Below are 21,417 nucleotides of genomic sequence, written 5' to 3'. Positions count from 1 at the left end.
GCCGATCCCTGTAGTAGAATGAGTATTTAGACTGTCTAGTGAGGCAAAGTGTTTTATGTCAAATAAGTAAATATAATGCTTTTGTTAATGGAGAATGGTGTGTTCTGGTGTGCGTCTGTGTGTTTTTTATAGACATGTTCCTTTAAACAAATTCATTCATTCATTATTGGCCAAACTAGTAGACATCAGATTTAAAAACTAACTTTCAGTGTGGTAAATTAACACAGTTAATACTACAAATATTACATTTTTTGCTTGTGCATGTTCATACTTACTACTGGTATATTTGCTGAAGTTAGGTGGGTGCACAAACACATAGCATGAAAAGATGTCTAAGAAGTGTCCGTAATGCCCCTAGCTTGTTTCTTATTGCAGGTTCCCTTTGGTCACGGTCAGAGATTTACAAACCGCTTGTTGGCAGCATTTGGAGATCGTCGTTGAGATTCCTGGAGTTTCATCATCATCTTCCACATACATCTAAACACATCTTTCTCTCTGTCACCTTATCTCTACTCTATCCTTCCTGTTTGCATATTAGATATTATAATACAGCAGACAGTTATTTTTGAATCCTCTAATTTTGTGCAGTAGCTCTTTTGTCTGAGTTGTCTCCAGCAGGATGCCGAGGAAGGGGAGGCGTTCCCAGGCGGCGAAGCTGCGATGGAGGAAGCTCGACCAGGCAGAGTCCCCACCGGATGGTGGGTCAAGGACCATGGAGACCCAACCCCCCTGCTCCCGATCTCCAGTTAACAGCGTATGTTCTCATCACAACCGACACACACACAGAAACTTGTTTTGAACAACAGACTTTGTATAAATTGAGACATTGCAAGACTGTCCAGACTGTGTTAGGATTAATGTCTTGATTATCTATCTTCAGATCTTTGGAACATCACTCCCAGGTGCACAGTTCTGGAGATTGGATGATGTGCGTGCCGACTTTCGTGCACGTGAGTATCCACTTATTTTATCTTCAAGTTATAACTAAAGTAATTAATCATTAATTCATATTCTGTTGGTTAAAGCTTATAAACTGCTTCTGTTAGTTTACGTTTCTTTTCAGGTTTGCTTGATTCATTAACTTTTTACATTATTTGTTTTGTTTATTTCCTTACAGGCCGCGGTACTGGCTACCGCCACAGAGTGCTGCCATGGCCAGTTTCAGCCTTCACTGGGCACAGACACAAATTGGTCATGCCACCTGAGTCTCCTGACAAGAAGGTATTATTGTTGTCCAGTTAATGAAGCAAACAGCTGATGTTGAGAGGGGTTGATGACTTTGTTGCTAAAGAAGTTATGTTTGTTGTTGCAGTTTGTTCTGATTGTCGGAGACTCCCATCTACGAGCCATTGTAGATGGTTTGGTCCAGATGCCAGAGGAACCCTTTTCCTTTGGCTTCATGTCGACCCCAGGGGCTGCTGCCTCTGCCCTGCGGACCGAGGTGCTGAATGCTGTGGTTCCTCGGATCCCTGACGCCGTTTGTCTTTTGGCGCCTAGCAACAACCTGACAGCCAGCAGGACCATCGAGGAGGCTGCCGCCGACTACACCAAGCTCCTCATCGGCATTCGCAGCCGCTGGCCCAACGTAAGCTTTTTCATGGCCTGCTTCAATCTTCATTCTTAATAGTATTAGCAATAGTACATTAGCTAGTCGAATTAGATTGAATTAACTTTTAAATCATAATGTGTATGTATTGTAATTGGATGTGATGAAATGATGACAGATGAAATGAACATGTTTTTGTTTTCTACAGGTTTTTGTTGTTGACTTCCCTCCCCGCCTGAACTGTGAAGTGTCTTACCAGGACCTCCTTCGTCAGGAATACCACCGTGTTTCAGCACGCATGGGTATGTAAAAAGACTCTTAGATTAAATGGAGTTACGTTTTTAAAATGCAATATGCATTGAGGTGTAGTAATGAGTAAAAAGTCACAATTACATGCATGGAGATTATACTGGATGATTTTATTTTTTTAGGTGTGCGGTACTTCTCAGCTGTGGAGTACTTCCCCCATGACCGGCTGCAGCTGTGGAGCAGTGATGGTGTAAGTAGAATGTCCTTGTGTGGAAAAAAGGAATGTTTGACAGCAGCTGCTTTTTGTGGGTAAAACTTTGTCTGTAAATGAATTTGGTTATGTAATTTCTGCAGGTCCATCTGAGCGATCATGATGGGATGGGGATCCTCGTCCATTTGCTGTGGTCAGCCACCATGCAGCAACTGGAGACACCACCACCAGCACCCCAGGTCTCTCCCAGGCCTTCACCACCAGTTAGGAAATTCTCTCCTAAACTGGTTGTGAGGGGAGAGGCCCCCGCTCCACGGTCACCTGACCCCTTTCAGTGGCAGCCAGCCAGTCATTGCCGCAAGGTAATTTTTACAGTGGAATGTGTGTATGAGAGTGCGTGAAAATTTTTCTCAAATCGTTTACAATTTGTTTAATGCAATGCAATACTATTTTTCATTTCAGACGAGCCAGCCTGGTGAACCTTCCAAGTCCAAGGGTTCAGCCCAGACCAGGATGGCTCAGCAGCAGGTTTGTTTGTTTTTTTGTTGTTTTTTATATTTCTTAAAATATCTTAATTGGTTATTATTGTGTAATTTATGTATTTGATATGACATATTGTCAGTGGATTTTGCTCTTTGTTTCACAGGTGGAGGAGTGCTTCTTTCCACTGAACCCAGTCTGGTTCAGCAGCACAGCATTAAGTGCTATGGAGGAAGTGTCTCCTTCTCATCTGTCTTGCCCAGTGGACTGCCAGACCCCTCCAAAGCACAAGAAGGTAATTTGAGTGGTTCACATTTTATCAATTATGTATTATTTTAGGCTTACATACTGCGTAGACTTCTAAAAATGTGCATTGATACAAATAATAATGGTAGTTGGACAAATTCAAGCTATTCTCAAACATATTTCTAATGGATATTCAGTGGGTGACTTGTGTAACTGTAATGATTAAAGCCTAATTGGTATCATGTTTTCTCTCACTGTGTAGGTGGCCAGACGACCTGAGGCCACAGCCAGACCCCACCGCAGGTCTCCAGTGAGCAACGTATGCTACTTTTCCTCACAGCTAAAACAAACAACATACACTTCCAGAATACACACTGTCCTCACCGAAGCATTACTAGACTGTCCACTTTGTCTGAGATATTGGTTTTCATGTCAACAGCTGGTTCGATCACCCCCAACCAGAATGTCCTTGAGTTTGGGTGATGAAGCAACCCCCTGCTGTTCACCGGCTGCAAAGGTAAATTTCACTCCATCTTAATAAAGTGCATTGTTTCATTAAAGTCTTCAATTTCACTGAATGTGCTATAATATGTTGTCAGGTGGCCAGGATCAAGACACCTTCACCTACTGTGCCATCCTGGACCATGATTAAAGCCTAATTGGTATCATGTTTTCTCTCATTGTGTAGGTGGACAGACGACCTGAGACCACAGCCAGACCCCACCGCAGGTCTCCAGCAGTGAGCAACGTATGCTACTTTTCCTCACAGCTAAAACAAACAACATACACTTCCAGAGTACACACTGTCCTCGCCGAAGCATTACTAGACTGTCCACTTTGTCTGAGATATTGGTTTTCATGTCAACAGCTGGTTCGATCACCCCCAACCAGAATGTCCTTGAGTTTGGGTGATGAAGCAACCCCCTGCTGTTCACCGGCTGCAAAGGTAAATTTCACTCCATCTTAATAAAGTGCATTGTTTCATTAAAGTCTTCAATTTCACTGAATGTGCTATAATGTGTTGTCAGGTGGCCAGGATCAAGACACCTTCACCAACCGTGCCATCCTGGACCATTACAGACACAGGCTGCGACCACCCCTCCCCAGCTAAGGTATTTTCTTCCCTCTTCAATCCACACACAAAACATTGTTGTTTACACTACAATGTGCTGCATCTAAATGAAACTGTGGTCCATGTTAAATCTCTGATAGCATTATCTTTCTCTGCATTTCACAAATAGTACTGGCTAATTCAAATTAATTTGGTCAACTTTTTGTATCAGTGTAGTCAGTTCTGTTGCCGCATGTGTTAAGATTCATTGGTATTATGTTTTGTTATAGGCGACCCAATCACCGATTCCCTCATCAGCTAGCTGGCCCTGGTTTAACTCTGATGCACCCTCCACCTCTCGTTCCCCAGCTAATGAAGTAAGTTTCTCTATTCCCCAGCTGACACGCAGGACATTTACATTTGTGTACATCCGGGGTTAAATAAAGTGACTGTGTGTGTGGTTGACTTCAACTCAAAAACACAATTAACAATGACGGGCTTGTTTTATCACCGGTAAGTTGGAACAGAGGTTTTATGAACATTATTATTCTTTTGGTAAGTACTTCAACTGGCCTTGTGTGTTAAAGATAAGTATGCAAAGTGCTTGTAAAATATATTGTTCAATATGTTTATATATGTCTGGTTACATGTTAGACAAAGCATTTATTTATTTTAGTTAGCTGAAATTACATTTATTAAACTGCTAGCACTGCTGCTACCGCTATGACTACTACTACTGGTTATAGACTAACAATACAATACAAATAGCTTTATTCATCCCAAAGGGAAATTCATATGCTGTTAAATATATTGACATTTTAAAATGATTGTTCACCTTTTTTGAAGTGGGGTTGTATGAGGTACAAATGGCCATCCAGTATATTATCTGTAGTAGAAAGTAGGGGTGTGCGATATGACAATATTAGATCGATTAGAACGTGTCAACGATCTGCTCAAGCGTGCAGATTGTAGTATATTTTATCCATTGCTGTTCTATGTTCTTGCATGGATGCATCGTGTTTTTTCTTTCGCCAGACCACAGTATTTGCCTCAGTCCACTTCAGTTGTAGAAGTGCGAAACACAGTGGTCAACCAACCTATTGGCCCTTTTCCACACAGTTACAGCTCTGCTGGACTCAACGCGTCCATTTCCACTCCATACGTATCCTTGAAGCAGGTGCTCTATGTCACGCGCTCTGTCATATATCATTGATGTGGCAGCTTTGAATCAGACTTGAGTATGAAGTTGAGAGTTTAGCCGCATGAGGGATGGCCCAGTCTTTTTTTTTCAAGTCAGAACAGCTGAGATCAGCTGTAGCAGCCTGTGGAGGAGCCTAAGGAGCCACAGGAGGTAACTCGGTTAGATCTTCACTGTCTGATTAAAATGTGTTCAGGTTCTTTGTGCTAAATGCTGTTATATTTTATTTTTTTGAGGGCTGTATTGGAATGCACTGTTCAGTAACAAGCAAAATAGTAAAAAAAATAAAAAATAAAAAACAAAAAACAAGAATAGTTAAAATCAATGTATAAAAATCCCGATAAAATCAAGATTGTGATTTTACTGTTTAGTGATTTCACTGTATTGTGATATATTTTTGCCATATGGCCCACCCCTAGTAGAAAGGTCTCCTACCCACCTTCCCACTGAGAAACACCGGCACATCAAGCTGCACCAAGACACAGGCAGTTTACTCTTGTGAATGAGGGACAACATATTTTCACTGCCTCAAAATAATACACCAGTTTAATTATACAAAGTATGATACAAAGTGAAAATTTCCAATGCATCACCTGGAGGAGAAAAAAGTAACTAACCAACTCACCTGCAACTCACTCAATACTGTGTCACTCCACCTCTTCCTCACACTGCTGATCCAAACAGCTGAAGTATGATACAGCTTGACAAGGAGCCTGCCTGTGTGGAGGACTGGTGAGTGAGTTGCAGGTGAGTTCTCAGCAGAGACCTTTCTACTGCAGATACTATACTTAATGGCCATTTGTACCTCATACAACCCCACTTCAACAAACTATCCCTTTAAGGTCTTGTAAAATGTTACAGGAAGCCTTACTTTACTTTTTCTTTATTAAATTAGTTAAAATACATGATTTATACTACTATCACAGCAATAACAATAGCAGTGCTAATAATATGTAAAACAGAGTAATGCTAATGATAACAATCCTTTTTATAACATAATTTCAGGTCACAGCCAGGGCAGAGAAACAAGTTCAAACTGTGAGGGCAAGTCATAGTCAGAGTGACAGCAGATACAAAAAATTCTCCAGAAATCACCAGTGCACCTGCATGTCCCTGACTTTCCTGGCTTACCAGAATGAGGGCAGTCAGTTCAACACGACTGCCCTTGACAAAGTTTTGGCAACAGGAGACTCACTTTATATTGGAATTAAACAACAGCTAATTCTGGACAAAAAATTCCAAAGTAACCACCTGACATTAGAGGAAATGCCAAAACAAGTGCTGACAGACACAGACATGTACAACGTCCACATGTCTGTTCCCAGACTAGGCCCCCTTAAAGCCAAAGCACCCAGCTCAGGAGGAGAGCAGTGGGGGCTGTCCCTTGCCACACAGCTAGAGTGTCTGTCAGCAGAAGTCAGCCTGGCTTTAATAATGATAACTCCAGAGTGCATTGCAGTTTTCCGTGACAAATCAGGGCGATATGGAGTCTTTGATTCACACACAAGAAATGCAGCAGGCTTACCACACCACTACGGAACTGCAATCATGATTACCTTCTCTCAACTCAGTGACCTGGCTGACCACCTGGACAAACTGTTTAAAAATCGTGGAGATTATGCCAGCTACGAGTTTGTGCCCCTATCATTTGAAGCTGTCGGTTCCGGTGAACGCTTTGAACAATCAAAAGACACCCAGAATGAAATTGTCCCCTCCCCACCACAAGAAGAGGTTCCGACAGCTCGCATCAGTGACGAATGTTTGGACGTCCCTAACACATCCTCAGCAATCCCACAAGTTGTCCCACAAAGAGTAAATGTCTCCAAGCTGAGTAAACAGCGACGAAAAAAAGCAAGGCGGAATGCAAGTGACAACAAAAAAGTCTGTGCACCATTGTCTCATGAATTGAAGAGGACAAGAAGAATCCAACGTCAGAAGGACAAGTATGCCAGCTGTCCAGAATTTAGAAAGAAAAAAAATCTGACTGCAAAAACCAAATTTGCACAAGACAGTCATCATCACAAAAAACGGCTAATGTCATTCAAGCGTTATTATGCAGAACCTGAAGTTCAAAGAAAAATGAAGGAAAAACTCAATAGAAAATATGCAACAGATCCTGCTTTCCGGAGCAAACAGAAACAGAACATTACAGACAAGTACAAGACGGATCCTGCTTTCCGGAGCAAACAGAAACAGAACATTACAGACAAGTACAAGACGGATCCTGCGTTCCGGAGCAAACAGAAACAGAACATTAGAGACAAGTACAAGACGGATCCTGCTTTTCGGAGCAAACAGAAAAAATACATGTCCCAGAGGTACACTGGCAACCAGAGCTACAGGCAAAAAAAAAAGGAACAATTTAAGACAAAATATCATAATGACCCAGAGTTTAGACTACGACGCATACAACACATTAGCCAGCAGAGAAAATCCAAACTGGCTGCAAGTACTGCCTTTTACATCCATTATAAGTTTCAGAGAGCACTGAGAATTAAAAGAAAATATAGACAAATTGTTACCCATCACCAGGAACCTCCCCAGCCCCTGATGGATCCTGTAATGGAAGCAGCCATAGCAGCCTTCCGTGAGACTATTAGACATGGACCCACATATGTTTGCACTGTCTGTAACAGAACAATGTTTCCCAATCAGGTCAAGCTATGCAAAAGAGGCAAATATAGCAGACACACTCAGATGGCAGCAGCATGCTTGACAGGAAACTATGTTCATTTCTGTGATGATGACTGCTCTTCCCCCTGCTCTGTTCCACAAGAGAGACTTCAGGAGTGGATCTGCCACAACTGCGACAACCACCTGAACAGAGGCAGAATGGCACCCATTGCAGTAGCAAACAATCTAGAGTTAGCACCCATACCCCCAGAATTGGCTATACTTAATGTGCTTGAAAGGCAGCTCATTGCTAAAATCCTGCCTTTTGCTAAAATAATCGCTCTGCCAAAAGGACAACAGAGAGCTGTACACGGAGCTGTTGTGTGTGTTCCATCCGAGATGGAAACAGTTGTGAACAGTCTCCCAAGGCCCAACACTGAAGCACAGCTACTGCAAGTCAAACTAAAGAGACGCATTCGATACAAAGGCCACCAGCACTTCTACACTGTCAACATGAAGAATGTGCTAGCTGGCCTGGCTAAACTCAAACAGCTACACTCTGAGTATAAAAATGTGTCTATTGATGACAGTGCCACTTATGAGAGTTTACAAGCTGATGAGTCAGCCGACAAAGAAGACTCACAGCACAACACTGTTGTTGCCGCGCAGCCAGAGCAGCACAGTGATGCGGGAGAAAATATTGACACCGACATAGACCTAGAGGAGGTGTTCAACAGCCAAAATGAGCCAGACCAGTCCAATGCAGCAGCACAGACGGAGCAGAGTGAGCAGCCCAAGGAAGCAGAGGAAGATAAGGAGCAGCTGAGACCTGGTCTGGCTCTGGACACCTGCATGCAGCCTCCAGACATTGCACAGGAAATCCTTTCGTATGGTGATGGTGTATTCAGTATTGCACCTGCCCAAGGCAACAAACCAGTAGGTTTCTTCGCCATACCAAAACTAGAAGCCATGGCCTTTCCTGTGCAGTTTCCAACGGGACAGAACACCTTAGACGAAGATAGAACAATCAAACTGTCCCCCAGCATGTACTTCAATGCTAGGCTGCTTTCTGCAGATACAAGGTTTGCCGAAGACCAAAGCTATCTTTTCTTTGCCCAGTTTGTTACAGAGACAAACATAGCCAGGAACAGTATGTCTATTCAAATGCGCAAAGGAAAATCTAGGACTAGAGATGGCCGCAAAATTAATAACTCCATGCTCCAAGACAAAGAAGAGCTGGAAAGACTCATTCAGACTAAAGAGGCAACACGATTCATGCAACCCCTCAGAGGCACTCCAGCTTATTGGAACAAAACACTGAAAGACGTCCACGCTATGCTCAGACAATTAGGCAAACCGACATTCTTTTTGACGTTCTCTGCTGCTGAGATGAGATGGCCTGAAGTCATAGAGGTCATTAAAGCTCAGCAGGGTGAACTGGTGGAGTTTTCAGAGCTCGACTGGAATGCTAAATGGGACATTCTGCGCAGCAACCCTGTCACAGTTATGCGCATGTTTGAAAAGAGAGTAGATGCTCTGATGACAAACCTAATCCTCTCACCAGCACAGCCCATCGGTGAGGTATTGGATTACTTTTATCGTGTGGAATTTCAAGCCAGGGGAAGCCCACACATTCACATGCTGGTCTGGATTAAAGATGCCCCCGTGTTTGGAGATGATCTTGAATCAAACATCTACAAGTTCATCGACAAATACATAACGTGCAAGACGCCTGACCCCAAGACAGACCCCGAACTTCACAAAATTGTATCCGAGGTTCAGATGCACAGCCGGAAACACTCAAAGTCGTGTAGAAAAGGTAATGTTTCCTGCAGATTTGGCTTCCCTAAACTCCCAATGACGGACACATGGATCACCATGCCTGTTGTTTCTGATAGCAAAGACAAAGACATCAAAGATTTGTCCAAACAATTACAGGAGCATAAGAGAAAGGTCGCAAAGCTGCAAAAGGACGCTAAGGCAAAGCTTCAGCCAATTAGAGACTTGCTCATGGATCCAAACTCCTCATTCACAAGCTTGTCAGATCTGCTCGACCGTTGCAACATAAAACACGAGGAGTACATGAAACACGTTCAACATCTGAGCAGTGGCAACGTGGTAATGCTGAAGCGTCATCCAAACGACTGCTGGGTCAATGCCTACAATCCAGACCTGCTCCGAGCTTGGAACGCCAACATGGACATACAATACATAATAGATGATTACAGTTGCGTAATGTATATGATGTCATATGTCACCAAACCAGAGCACGAGATGACAGATTTCCTTAACTCAGTTGTTAAAGACATTAAAAAGTCCAACGTCAATGAGTCTGCCGAGATGAAACAGATTATGCAGGCTTATGCCAAACACAGAGAAGTCAGCGCTCAAGAGGCTGTGGCTCGCACTTGTAGTTTACCCCTAAAAAAGTGCTCCCGCTCTTGTGTGTTTATTCAAACCGATGAGGATGGTCTAAAAATGAGCCATCCCATTACCAGATTGAAGGGCATGGCACCAGATTCAGAGGAGGTGTGGATGTCAGGATTGCCAGACAAATACATCAACAGACCTGTTAGTCCACAGTTTAACGGAATGTGTCTGGCTGAGTTCGCATCAGAGTACAGGGTAGTATACAGCCAGGCAATAGAACGCCAAAGTGCTATACCCCTCCAAAATGGCAAAGGGTTCATTGCGAAGAGATCTGGAGGCAAACCAGCAGTCATCAGATTCACTCGCTTCTCAGAGAAGAAAACACCAGAGAAGTACTTCAGACGGCTGCTGAAACTTTACTTCCCTCACAGGTCAGATAATGAGCTGAAAGACGAGGATTATCCCACATATGAACAGTTTTACAAATGTGCAAATAGGTGGGGAAGGCCCGTCCGAGAGATCGTGGATTACAACATGAAGCGATATGAAGGACAAGGCAAAAAAATTGATGAAGCATTCCAACAGTATCAGCAGTACGGTCCAGTTATTAACGCTTGGAACACCTTTGCACCAGAAGTAGAAGTGGACCGGTTGGAGTGTCTCGGCCAGCGTGAAGCCATACCCACAGAGGATGAAGAAGACGCCATCCCTGACTATGAAGTCCAAAGATATAGCAGGGACTCCATGCCAAGAGTAGACGCACCACAGTTGAGTCCAGACTTTGTGAGAAAATTGTATCAAGGTCTGAATGAGACACAGGCATCCATCTTTTACAGTGTGCGTCAGTGGTGCCTCCATCGCCTGTGGGGCTTCAATCCAGAACCATTTTATTATTTTGTGTCTGGAGGAGCTGGATGTGGCAAGTCACATGTCATCAAGTGCATTCATCAGGAGGCAACTAGGATTCTGCGTGAGCTCCCCAGATTCCGGGACCAAGCCGACATGTCCCAGCCTGCCGTGCTGCTGACCGCCTTCACTGGCACAGCAGCCTTCAACATCTCAGGCAAAACGTTGCACTCCATCCTCAAGCTCCCAAGGACCTTAAAGCCACCATATCAGGGCCTTGGAAATGCACTCGATGAAGTCAGAGCGGCACTGTCCAATGCTGAGATTCTCATCATCGACGAGATATCCATGGTTTCCAAAGAGCTGTTTGCCTATGTCCACTGGCGATTTCAGCAGATTAAAGGAAACAGGAAACCATTTGGAGGAATGTCTGTCCTTGCTGTAGGTGACTTTTACCAACTGCCACCCTTAAGTAGAGCCAAGCCACTCTGTGTGTATGAGGACAATCAGTTTGATCTCTGGAGAGACAACTTCAAAATGGCCAACTTGACAGAGATCATGCGACAGAAAGACGATCGAGTTTTTGCTGAACTTCTGAACCGCCTCAGAGTGAAGCAAAAGCAGGATCCTTTGAGCAGTGAAGACAGGGAGTTGCTCACACAGGCTGTGGCTGACGCAAAGGATTGTCCGGCAGATAGGCTACACATCTACGCCACAAACAAAGAGGTCGACAGTCACAATACAGTCACTGTGCCCTCTCTTCACCAGGATTTCATTGACATTGCAGCTGAGGATTATAGAAAAGACCCCAGAACAGGCAACATGGCGATCCTGGACAACAACATCAAGGGCAACAGAAGAGACTTGCCTGACAACATAATGGCTGCTCAAGGAGTACGCGTTATGTTGACCAGGAATCTCAATGTAGAGGATGGGATTGTCAACGGGACGTTTGGAACAATCTCACACATTGTGACGAGTCAAAGTGCACCAAAAGCCGTGAGGCTGATTGGACTGCAGCTGGACAATCCCACAGCAGGACAGACATTCCGCAAAAAGATCCTGGGACCCTCAGATAACTTGGTCTATATCGAGAGGTCTGAGGAGAGACTTGGCAGCAAGAAAGGAGTTGTTCGACGTCAGTTCCCACTAAAGTTGGCCTTTGCATGTACAGCCCACAAAGTGCAAGGCATGACAATGACGTCAGCGGTTGTGAGCTTAAAGCATGTGTTTGAGCCAGGAATGGCATATGTTGCACTCAGCCGCACAACTTCACTTCAAGGTCTCACCATCACAGACTTTGATGAGAAAAAGATATTCTCTGACCCTCAAATCACGACAGCTCTGGAAAATATGAGTCATGCATCTTTCCAGAGAGCCAGACCACTGTTGCACCACTTTAAATCAATGGACCAATCACTTCAGACTGTGACTATTATCCACCACAACACACAAGGACTTCCATCTCATTTTGTGGACCTGAAAGCCCATCATGAACTCAGGTTGGCAGATGTGTTGTGTTTGACAGAGACACATTTGTCAGGGTCCTCTGTATCCCCAACTTTCCATCTGGAGGGATACACCATGTTCACACGCAGCAGACAGGTGTCTTACAACAGCTGTGTGGACATGGCAAAAAAAGCTGGAGGTGGAGTTGCAGTGTATTCTAAGAGCAATGTTCAAGCAGAGGCTCGTAGGTACATGCAAGATGTTACAGACCTGGAATTTGTTGTTTTAAAGATCGAGGCGCCAGTCAAACTACTCATAGCGACTGTGTACAAGCCACCAGATTTTGGTTTGCAAACATTCTTACCAAACTTGAAAAGCCTCTTGGACTCATTGGATTTAATGAATCATCAGCCAATTGTTGTTTGTGGTGACTTCAATGAGGATCTCCTCTCAAAAGGAAAAAAAAGTATTAGAGATTTGTTTCAATCCAGAGGTTACACTCAATTAGTTACAGAATCCACGACAGACAAGAACACTCTGATTGATCACATTTACATTTCACAACCTGATAAATGTGTTCAGTCAGGTGTTCTTCAAACATACTATAGCTATCACAGTCCTGTGTTTTGTATTTTGACTGGCTAATAGCCTCTCCAGCCAACACTTATTAAGTCTTAAATGTTTGTCTTCTGTCTGCAAAATATATGTATGTAATTACATTTGCTAGCCGATCATGCATGTATTTCTAGCTTTTGTGGATGTACTCTGGGTGCATTTATTTTATTTACATTTATATGTTTTTCTTTATGTGGGTTACCACATACAATTCATTCCTGGGGTTTTGCTAAACTTATGTCTTCATGTTGCATCTGGTAGCTGAGTGGATAGTGGAGAGTGATGGTGTCGGCCGACGGCCTGTACAGGTCCGGTAACGGCTGTCCCTCCACTTCTGCCTGGCTGCTTGACCAAAGTTTATTTTCCATATGTTGTATCAGTGTCTGAGCATGCTCAAAGGGTGCATGTAATTTTATTTTTAATTGTCTTTTTGTTTCATGAGAATCCATTTTTCTGTACACATTAATGATGACATCACGGTGGTATGTGTTGGCTGGAAATAACAATCATTGTATGTTACATAATGTTACAAATCAAGTCTTAGTGGTGCAACTGTATTTATTTATTTATGTATTTATTTATGTATTTATTTTGGGTCAGAAATATGAGACAGTAAGATGATAAGGACAGTGCCGTGTTCAAGACAGGAAACTGCAACTGCAGCAGGTTTCTTGAGTGCCACAGAGTTGCTGTGATGATAAATCCTGCAGATGCAGACTGGATAGGGACAGCGATGTTAGGGAGGAGGCTGAACCACAAAAGAGGACATTCAGGTAAAAGCAAATATTAGGTTAAGTCCAGTTTTGGATCACTCAGTTGTTCTCTTTCTGAATTGATGTGAAACATGAAACAAATGATACTCTACAGTCAAAACCGTCACACTGAAACAGTTGTATTTAATCTTCTACTTGCTTTTTTGTAGCGGAGGATGCCAGCCCCAGCAGAGGAGATGCAGACCAAGCTGCTGATGCCAACCACAACCATCAACAAGATAATTATCTCTCCTTCTTTTTCTTGAAACGATTCACACACATAAAGAACTTGACATTAATTATGTTTTTTTTTCTACAACTGATCCAGGCGCTCCTCCCAATGGCAAAACTGATTTTGTTATCTATTTACTTTTTCATGCCAAACACAACAGTTAAGCTGCAGATGCCAACCAAGATGACCAGAGATCCAACCAAGATGACCAGAGATCCAACCAAGATGACCAGAGATCCAGGAAGAAGACCTTTGAAAGGACAGCTGTAGAAGAAAGTGCAACCCAGCACACAAGTAAGTAGTCTTTACCAATAGGACACTAAACTACTGTATTAATGTACACTGTTGTGTTGCATGCCTAACTAATGTCTTTTTGTACCACTGCAGCCGAATTCCCACACCCCTCTTTGTTGAGTATGCCTGCGTGTGATGTCGACCTACAGACTAGAGAGCCACAGCTGAAGACAGAAACCCAGCAGAACACAAGTAAGAAACATTTACAGAGGTGCTTTTGCTGACTGTAGCATCTATTTGGATTAGTTCACTGTGAGTTAATTTATGCCTGTTTTCCTTACTGGTGTCTACTGTATGATTTTTCAGAGAAACATGAAGCGGACCACTGCCCTGAAGCCAAACTTCCCTCTTCAAAATGAGCCTTTGCCCCAAAAAGAGGCTCCTTTTTGTTTTTTTCTTTGTATCTTTTGTAATTTCCTGTTGTAAGGTTCTATATAAATACATATTGTTGTTATTATTATTATTATTATTCTGTTGCTACTTCAAAGTTTTGTTCCATTTTTTCCCTGTAAAAGGTTTTTTTTTTCTTTGTATCTTTCGTAATTTCTCTGTAAATAGCTTTGATCATCTGTCTGATGTTGTAAGGTTCTATATAAATACATATTGTTATTATTCTGTTGCTCATTCAAAGTTTTGTTCCATTTTTTCCCTGTAAAGGGTTTTTTTTTTCTTTGTATCTTTCGTAATTTCTCTGTAAAGCACTTTGATCATCTGTCTGATGTTGTAAGGTTCTGTATAAATAAATATTGTTGTTATTATTAATATTCTGTTGCTCCTTCAAAGTTTTGTTCCATTTTTAGGGACACGGGGCAACGTCCCGAGTCACTGGCTCCTACAGCTATGAAATAGCTGCAGGAGCCAGTGACTCGGGGCGTAGCCCCGAGTCACTTATTACTATCCCGCGCGTTTCTTCTTCTTCTTCTTCTTATTAGGGACACGGGGCACGCTCCGAGTCACTTATTACTATCCCGCGCGTTTCTTCTTATTAGGGACACGGGGCAACGTCCCGAGTCACTTATTACTATCCCGCGCGTTTCTTCTTCTTCTTCTTCTTCTTATTATTTTTCATCTTCCTCCAAGTTTTCGTCCTCAAACTCGTCCCACAGCTTTGAGAAAACCCTCGCAAATTATATATCAAAACGTGCGTATTGTTCGGGATCGGTGTGCTATTACTTTTCTCAAATTTATCGCAGTTTTTCGCGTCGTAAGACGCGAAAAACTGCGATAAATTTCCCATAAGAAATGAATGGGACGGGCGAAAAAAACAAGATTGAAATTGGAGTTTTTCAAACATCTGTAGCTCAGGCATACATTCACCGAGAGACTTCATTTCAACTTTAAAATGTAGACCCAAGTCTGGTCTATTGGTGTGTTCATCCACATTTTGATTGGTCCTATGGTTTTTGATCAGTCACTGTTCAATGACAGTGATCGTTTGGCGGGAAATTTTGAGATTATAATGGGTGTGTATTGCGCGGAATGTTCGTGCTAGAGTGCGTGCTAGAGTGGCACAGAGTCTAAAAACGATCTGAAAATCTTCTCTTTTTCTCGTCGCTACGGCCACAAATTACACTCTACACGCATAATTTTGGGATCAGTTTGTAGACAAACTTGTCCTCTTTCGTGTGATGTCCTCGAAAAAGCCGAGAGACTTACTGAATTTAAATAGTGAGACGTTTTGTGCAGCCAGCGCCCTCCTGTTCTCCCATTAAGTCCCATGTTAAAATTCAGAGCTGTTTTGTGAGCAAAGCAGAAATGCCTCCTGTCTTTAGATCGCCATAAAACGAAAAGTTGTTGTGTCAGGAATAAAACGAGGAGATGGCCGGACTCAGGAAGTTCTCGGGAGTCCGATGATCTATAGTACACTCTGATACGAGGTACGGTTCTCTCACCAGAGGATTTAGTTCAGGAGGTTCGCCGAACCCAAATCTCACTGCATACAATACAAACTCCTGTTCTCTGAGTTGCAGAGTCTTTTTAAGTCGACCATTTTGTCATTTTTCTAAAGAATATCTGGACATAAAACACACGTACATCTGGCCCAGACTTGTCCGCATCTCACAGTGTAATCGGTTTTTTGATAGCAGCTACGGTTTTGACACAATCGCAAGTTGTTCGGAAGAAACCGACAGCGAAAAAGCCGCTTTTCAAGGGAGGAGTTTAACAGGTGCAACTGTCATTTACACACACACCGGTCAATAACCCACGCACACACATCTGCAGGACAACAAGCCTGAGAATGATTATCTTAACGAGCTCAGTCAAAACAAGGGCATTGTTTGAAAACAATCTCCATCCAACAAACAGTTAAACTCAGCTTCACCAAGCGCTTTGCCAAAAAGGTTGAGAAAGTAGTCACACAAACACACACACAAGCAGGGCTAACCAACAGCTAAAAAGTGATTAAAAACAAGCACGTCAAAACTGAACAGGAACAGGTAAAAAGTGGGAGAGGTAGAGAGGTAATTATCAGCAGGTGGGGCAGAAGTTACACACGCACACAAACAAACACACACACACACACACATTCAGACACACGTATACCAGACACATCTCCATGTAGGAGCAGGTTGGGCTGCTTGTGTAGTTCAAGCAGACACACACACACAAACAGACGAAGACACACACATACGCAGTCACACACAACGACAGATACATAAACACACACACACAGACAAATGCATAATGAAAACCCCATCCCCCCGCCCCCTTGTTAACGCCGTTAGCTCTGTTAGCACAGTTAGCTCTGTTAGCGCTAGCGCCGTTAGCTATATTCGCACCTTTAGCTGTTAGCTCAGTTAGTGTTAGCTCTGTTAGCTCCGTTAGCATTAGCTCCATTCATGTTTATTGATTCAGTTCATTAATTCATGTTAACAGAGACATGAAGCAGAGGAGAGAAGCAGACACAGACAGCTGAGGTGATCAACAGAGACAGACAAGGAGAAAGCCACAGAAACACAGCTGAGAGCAATTCATTAATCAGGGACTGACTACCTCTGATATCTGCCGTTTTCTCAATTTGCAGCCTTTTTCAATTGTCCGCTGCTTCGCCATAGTTTCTCCTAGAGACTTCATTCAAACTTTAAAACGTAGATAATTTTGTCGGCTCAAAATGACCCTCGGCACATTTTGATATCTCTTACGGTTTTCGAGCTATGACCATCGAAGGCCGACGTAAGACGCAAACAACTGCGATAAATTTCCCATAAGAAATGAATGGGGAAATTTCCTCAAATTTCAGCCTTTTTCAATTGTCCGCTGCTCGGCCATACTTTGTCCTAGAGACTTCATTCAAACTTTAAAACGTAGATAATTTTGTCGGCTCGAACACACCCCGTGTCCCTTTCAAAATTTCCCAGAGGGAATTTTCTAGTTATTATTTTTCATCATCCTCCAAATTTTCGTCCCTAAACTCACCCCGCAGCTTTGAGAAAACCCTTGCAAATTATATATCAAAACGTGCGGTTTGATCGGGATCGGTGTGCTATTACTTTTCTCAAATTTATCGCAGTTTTTCGCGTCGTAAGACGCGAAAAACTGCGATAAATTTCCCATAAGAAATGAATGGGACGGGCGAAAAAAACAAGATTGAAATTGGAGTTTTTCAAACATCTGTAGCTCAGGCATACATTCACCGAGAGACTTCATTTCAACTTTAAAATGTAGACCCAAGTCTGGTCTATTGGTGTGTTCATCCACATTTTGATTGGTCCTATAGTTTTTGATCAGTCACTGTTCAATGACAGTGATCGTTTGGCGGGAAATTTTGAGATTATAATGGGTGTGTATTGCGCGGAATGTTCGTGCTAGAGTGCGTGCTAGAGTGGCACAGAGTCTAAAAACGATCTGAAAATCTTCTCTTTTTCTCGTCGCTACGGCCACAAATTACACTCTACACGCATAATTTTGGGCTCATTTTGTAGACAAACTTGTCCTCTTTCGTGTGATGTCCTCGAAAAAGCTGAGAGACTTACTGAATTTAAATAGTGAGACGTTTTGTGCAGCCAGCGCCCTCCTGTTCTCCCATTAAGTCCCATGTTAAAATTCAGAGCTGTTTTGTGAGCAAAGCAGAAATGCCTCCTGTCTTTAGATCGCCATAAAACGAAAAGTTGTTGTGTCAGGAATAAAACGAGGAGATGGCCGGACTCAGGAAGTTCTCGGGAGTCCGATGATCTATAGTACACTCTGATACGAGGTACGGTTCTCTCACCAGAGGATTTAGTTCGGGAGGTTCGCCGAACCCAAATCTCACTGCATACAATACAAACTCCTGTTCTCTGAGTCGCACAGTCTTTTTAAGTCGACCATTTTGTCATTTTTCTAAAGAATATCTGGACATAAAACACACGTACATCTGGCCCAGACTTGTCCGCATCTCACAGTGTAATCGGTTTTTTGATAGCAGCTACGGTTTTGACACAATCGCAAGTTGTTCGGAAGAAACCGACAGCGAAAAAGCCGCTTTTCAAGGGAGGAGTTTAACAGGTGCAACTGTCATTTACACACACACCGGTCAATAACCCACGCACACACATCTGCAGGACAACAAGCCTGAGAATGATTATCTTAACGAGCTCAGTCAAAACAAGGGCATTGTTTGAAAACAATCTCCGTCCAACAAACAGTTAAACTCAGCTTCAGAAAGCAGTTTCGCAAAAAGGTTGAGACAGTAGTCACACAAACACACACACAAGCAGGGCTAACCAACAGCTAAAAAGTGATTAAAAACAGCACGTCAAAACTGAACAGGAACAGGTAAACAGTGGGAGAGGTGCAGAGGTAATTATCAGCAGGTGGGGCAGAAGTTACACAGGCACACACGCACGCACACACACACACACACACACATTCAGACACACATATACCATACACATCTCCATGTAGGAGCTGGTTGGGCTGCTTGTGTAGTTCAAGCAGACACACACACACACAAACAGACGAAGACACACACATACGCAGTCACACACAACGACAGATACATAAACACACACACACAGACAAATGCATAATGAAAACCCCATCCCCCCGCCCCCTTGTTAACGCCGTTAGCTCTGTTAGCTCTGCTAGCACAGTTAGCTCTGTTAGCGCTAGCGCCGTTAGCTATATTCGCACCTTTAGCTGTTAGCTCAGTTAGTGTTAGCTCTGTTAGCTCCGTTAGCATTAGCTCCATTCATGTTTATTGATTCAGTTCATTAATTCATGTTAACAGAGACATGAAGCAGAGGAGAGAAGCAGACACAGACAGCTGAGGTGATCAACAGAGACAGACAAGGAGAAAGCCACAGAAACACAGCTGAGAGCAATTCATTAATCAGGGACTGACTACCTCTGATATCTGCCGTTTTCTCAATTTGCAGCCTTTTTCAATTGTCCGCTGCTTCGCCATAGTTTCTCCTAGAGACTTCATTCAAACTTTAAAACGTAGATAATTTTGTCGGCTCAAAATGACCCTCGGCACATTTTGATATCTCTTACGGTTTTCGAGCTATGACCATCGAAGGCCGACGTAAGACGCAAACAACTGCGATAAATTTCCCATAAGAAATGAATGGGGAAATTTCCTCAAATTTCAGCCTTTTTCAATTGTCCGCTGCTCGGCCATACTTTGTCCTAGAGACTTCATTCAAACTTTAAAACGTAGATAATTTTGTCGGCTCGAACACACCCCGTGTCCCTTTCAAAATTTCCCAGAGGGAATTTTCTAGTTATTATTAGGGACACGGGGCAACGTCCCGAGTCACTGGCTCCTACAGCTATTTCATAGCTGCAGGAGCCAGTGACTCGGGGCGTAGCCCCGAGTCACTTATTACTATCCCGCGCGTTTCTTCTTCTTCTTCTTCTTCTTCTTCTTATTAGGGACACGGGGCAACGTCCCGAGTCACTGGCTCCTACAGCTATTTCATAGCTGCAGGAGCCAGTGACTCGGGGCGTAGCCCCGAGTCACTTATTACTATCCCGCGCGTTTCTTCTTCTTCTTATTATTATTATTTTTCATCTTCCTCCAAGTTTTCGTCCTCAAACTCGCCCCACAGCTTTGAGAAAACCCTCGCAAATTATATATCAAAACGTGCGTATTGTTCGGGATCGGTGTGCTATTACTTTTCTCAAATTTATCGCAGTTTTTCGCGTCGTAAGACGCGAAAAACTGCGATAAATTTCCCATAAGAAATGAATGGGACCGGTGAAAAAAACAAGATTGAAATTGGAGTTTTTCAAACATCTGTAGCTCAGGCATACATTCACCGAGAGACTTCATTTCAACTTTAAAATGTAGACCCAAGTCTGGTCTATTGGTGTGTTCATCCACATTTTGATTGGTCCTATAGTTTTTGATCAGTCACTGTTCAATGACAGTGATCGTTTGGCGGGAAATTTTGAGATTATAATGGGTGTGTATTGCGCGGAATGTTCGTGCTAGAGTGCGTGCTAGAGTGGCACAGAGTCTAAAAACGATCTGAAAATCTTCTCTTTTTCTCGTCGCTACGGCCACAAATTACACTCTACACGCATAATTTTGGGCTCATTTTGTAGACAAACTTGTCCTCTTTCGTGTGATGTCCTCGAAAAAGCCGAGAGACTTACTGAATTTAAATAGTGAGACGTTTTGTGCAGCCAGCGCCCTCCTGTTCTCCCATTAAGTCCCATGTTAAAATTCAGAGCTGTTTTGTGAGCAAAGCAGAAATGCCTCCTGTCTTTAGATCGCCATAAAACGAAAAGTTGTTGTGTCAGGAATAAAACGAGGAGATGGCCGGACTCAGGAAGTTCTCGGGAGTCCGATGATCTATAGTACACTCTGATACGAGGTACGGTTCTCTCACCAGAGGATTTAGTTCAGGAGGTTCGCCGAACCCAAATCTCACTGCATACAATACAAACTCCTGTTCTCTGAGTCGCAGAGTCTTTTTAAGTCGACCATTTTGTCATTTTTCTAAAGAATATCTGGACATAAAACACACGTACATCTGGCCCAGACTTGTCCGCATCTCACAGTGTAATCGGTTTTTTGATAGCAGCTACGGTTTTGACACAATCGCAAGTTGTTCGGAAGAAACCGACAGCGAAAAAGCCGCTTTTCAAGGGAGGAGTTTAACAGGTGCAACTGTCATTTACACACACACCGGTCAATAACCCACGCACACACATCTGCAGGACAACAAGCCTGAGAATGATTATCTTAACGAGCTCAGTCAAAACAAGGGCATTGTTTGAAAACAATCTCCATCCAACAAACAGTTAAACTCAGCTTCACCAAGCGCTTTGCCAAA

The 21,417-nt window shown here is 43.0% G+C and overlaps 1 protein-coding gene across 1 annotated transcript; it reads left to right on the top strand.

Annotated features, from left to right (window-relative positions):
* Positions 1-619: 619 nt before the first annotated feature.
* LOC121624293 lies at positions 620-4,164 on the top strand. Its single transcript, XM_041961947.1, has 14 exons — positions 620-754; positions 881-950; positions 1,118-1,221; positions 1,313-1,585; positions 1,755-1,848; positions 1,978-2,045; positions 2,150-2,368; positions 2,469-2,534; positions 2,653-2,781; positions 2,995-3,051; positions 3,421-3,480; positions 3,601-3,678; positions 3,761-3,844; positions 4,153-4,164. The coding sequence occupies exons 1-14, from the start codon at positions 620-622 to the stop codon at positions 4,162-4,164; spliced, it is 1,449 nt and encodes a 482-aa protein (XP_041817881.1).
* The last annotated feature ends 17,253 nt before the right edge of the window (positions 4,165-21,417 follow it).

The sequence above is a fragment of the Chelmon rostratus genome, chromosome 20 (assembly GCF_017976325.1).
Source record: "Chelmon rostratus isolate fCheRos1 chromosome 20, fCheRos1.pri, whole genome shotgun sequence".
NCBI lineage: Eukaryota > Metazoa > Chordata > Actinopteri > Chaetodontiformes > Chaetodontidae > Chelmon > Chelmon rostratus.
Note: the sequence above shows the minus strand (reverse complement) of the source record. Positions and strands in the feature narration are given on the sequence as shown.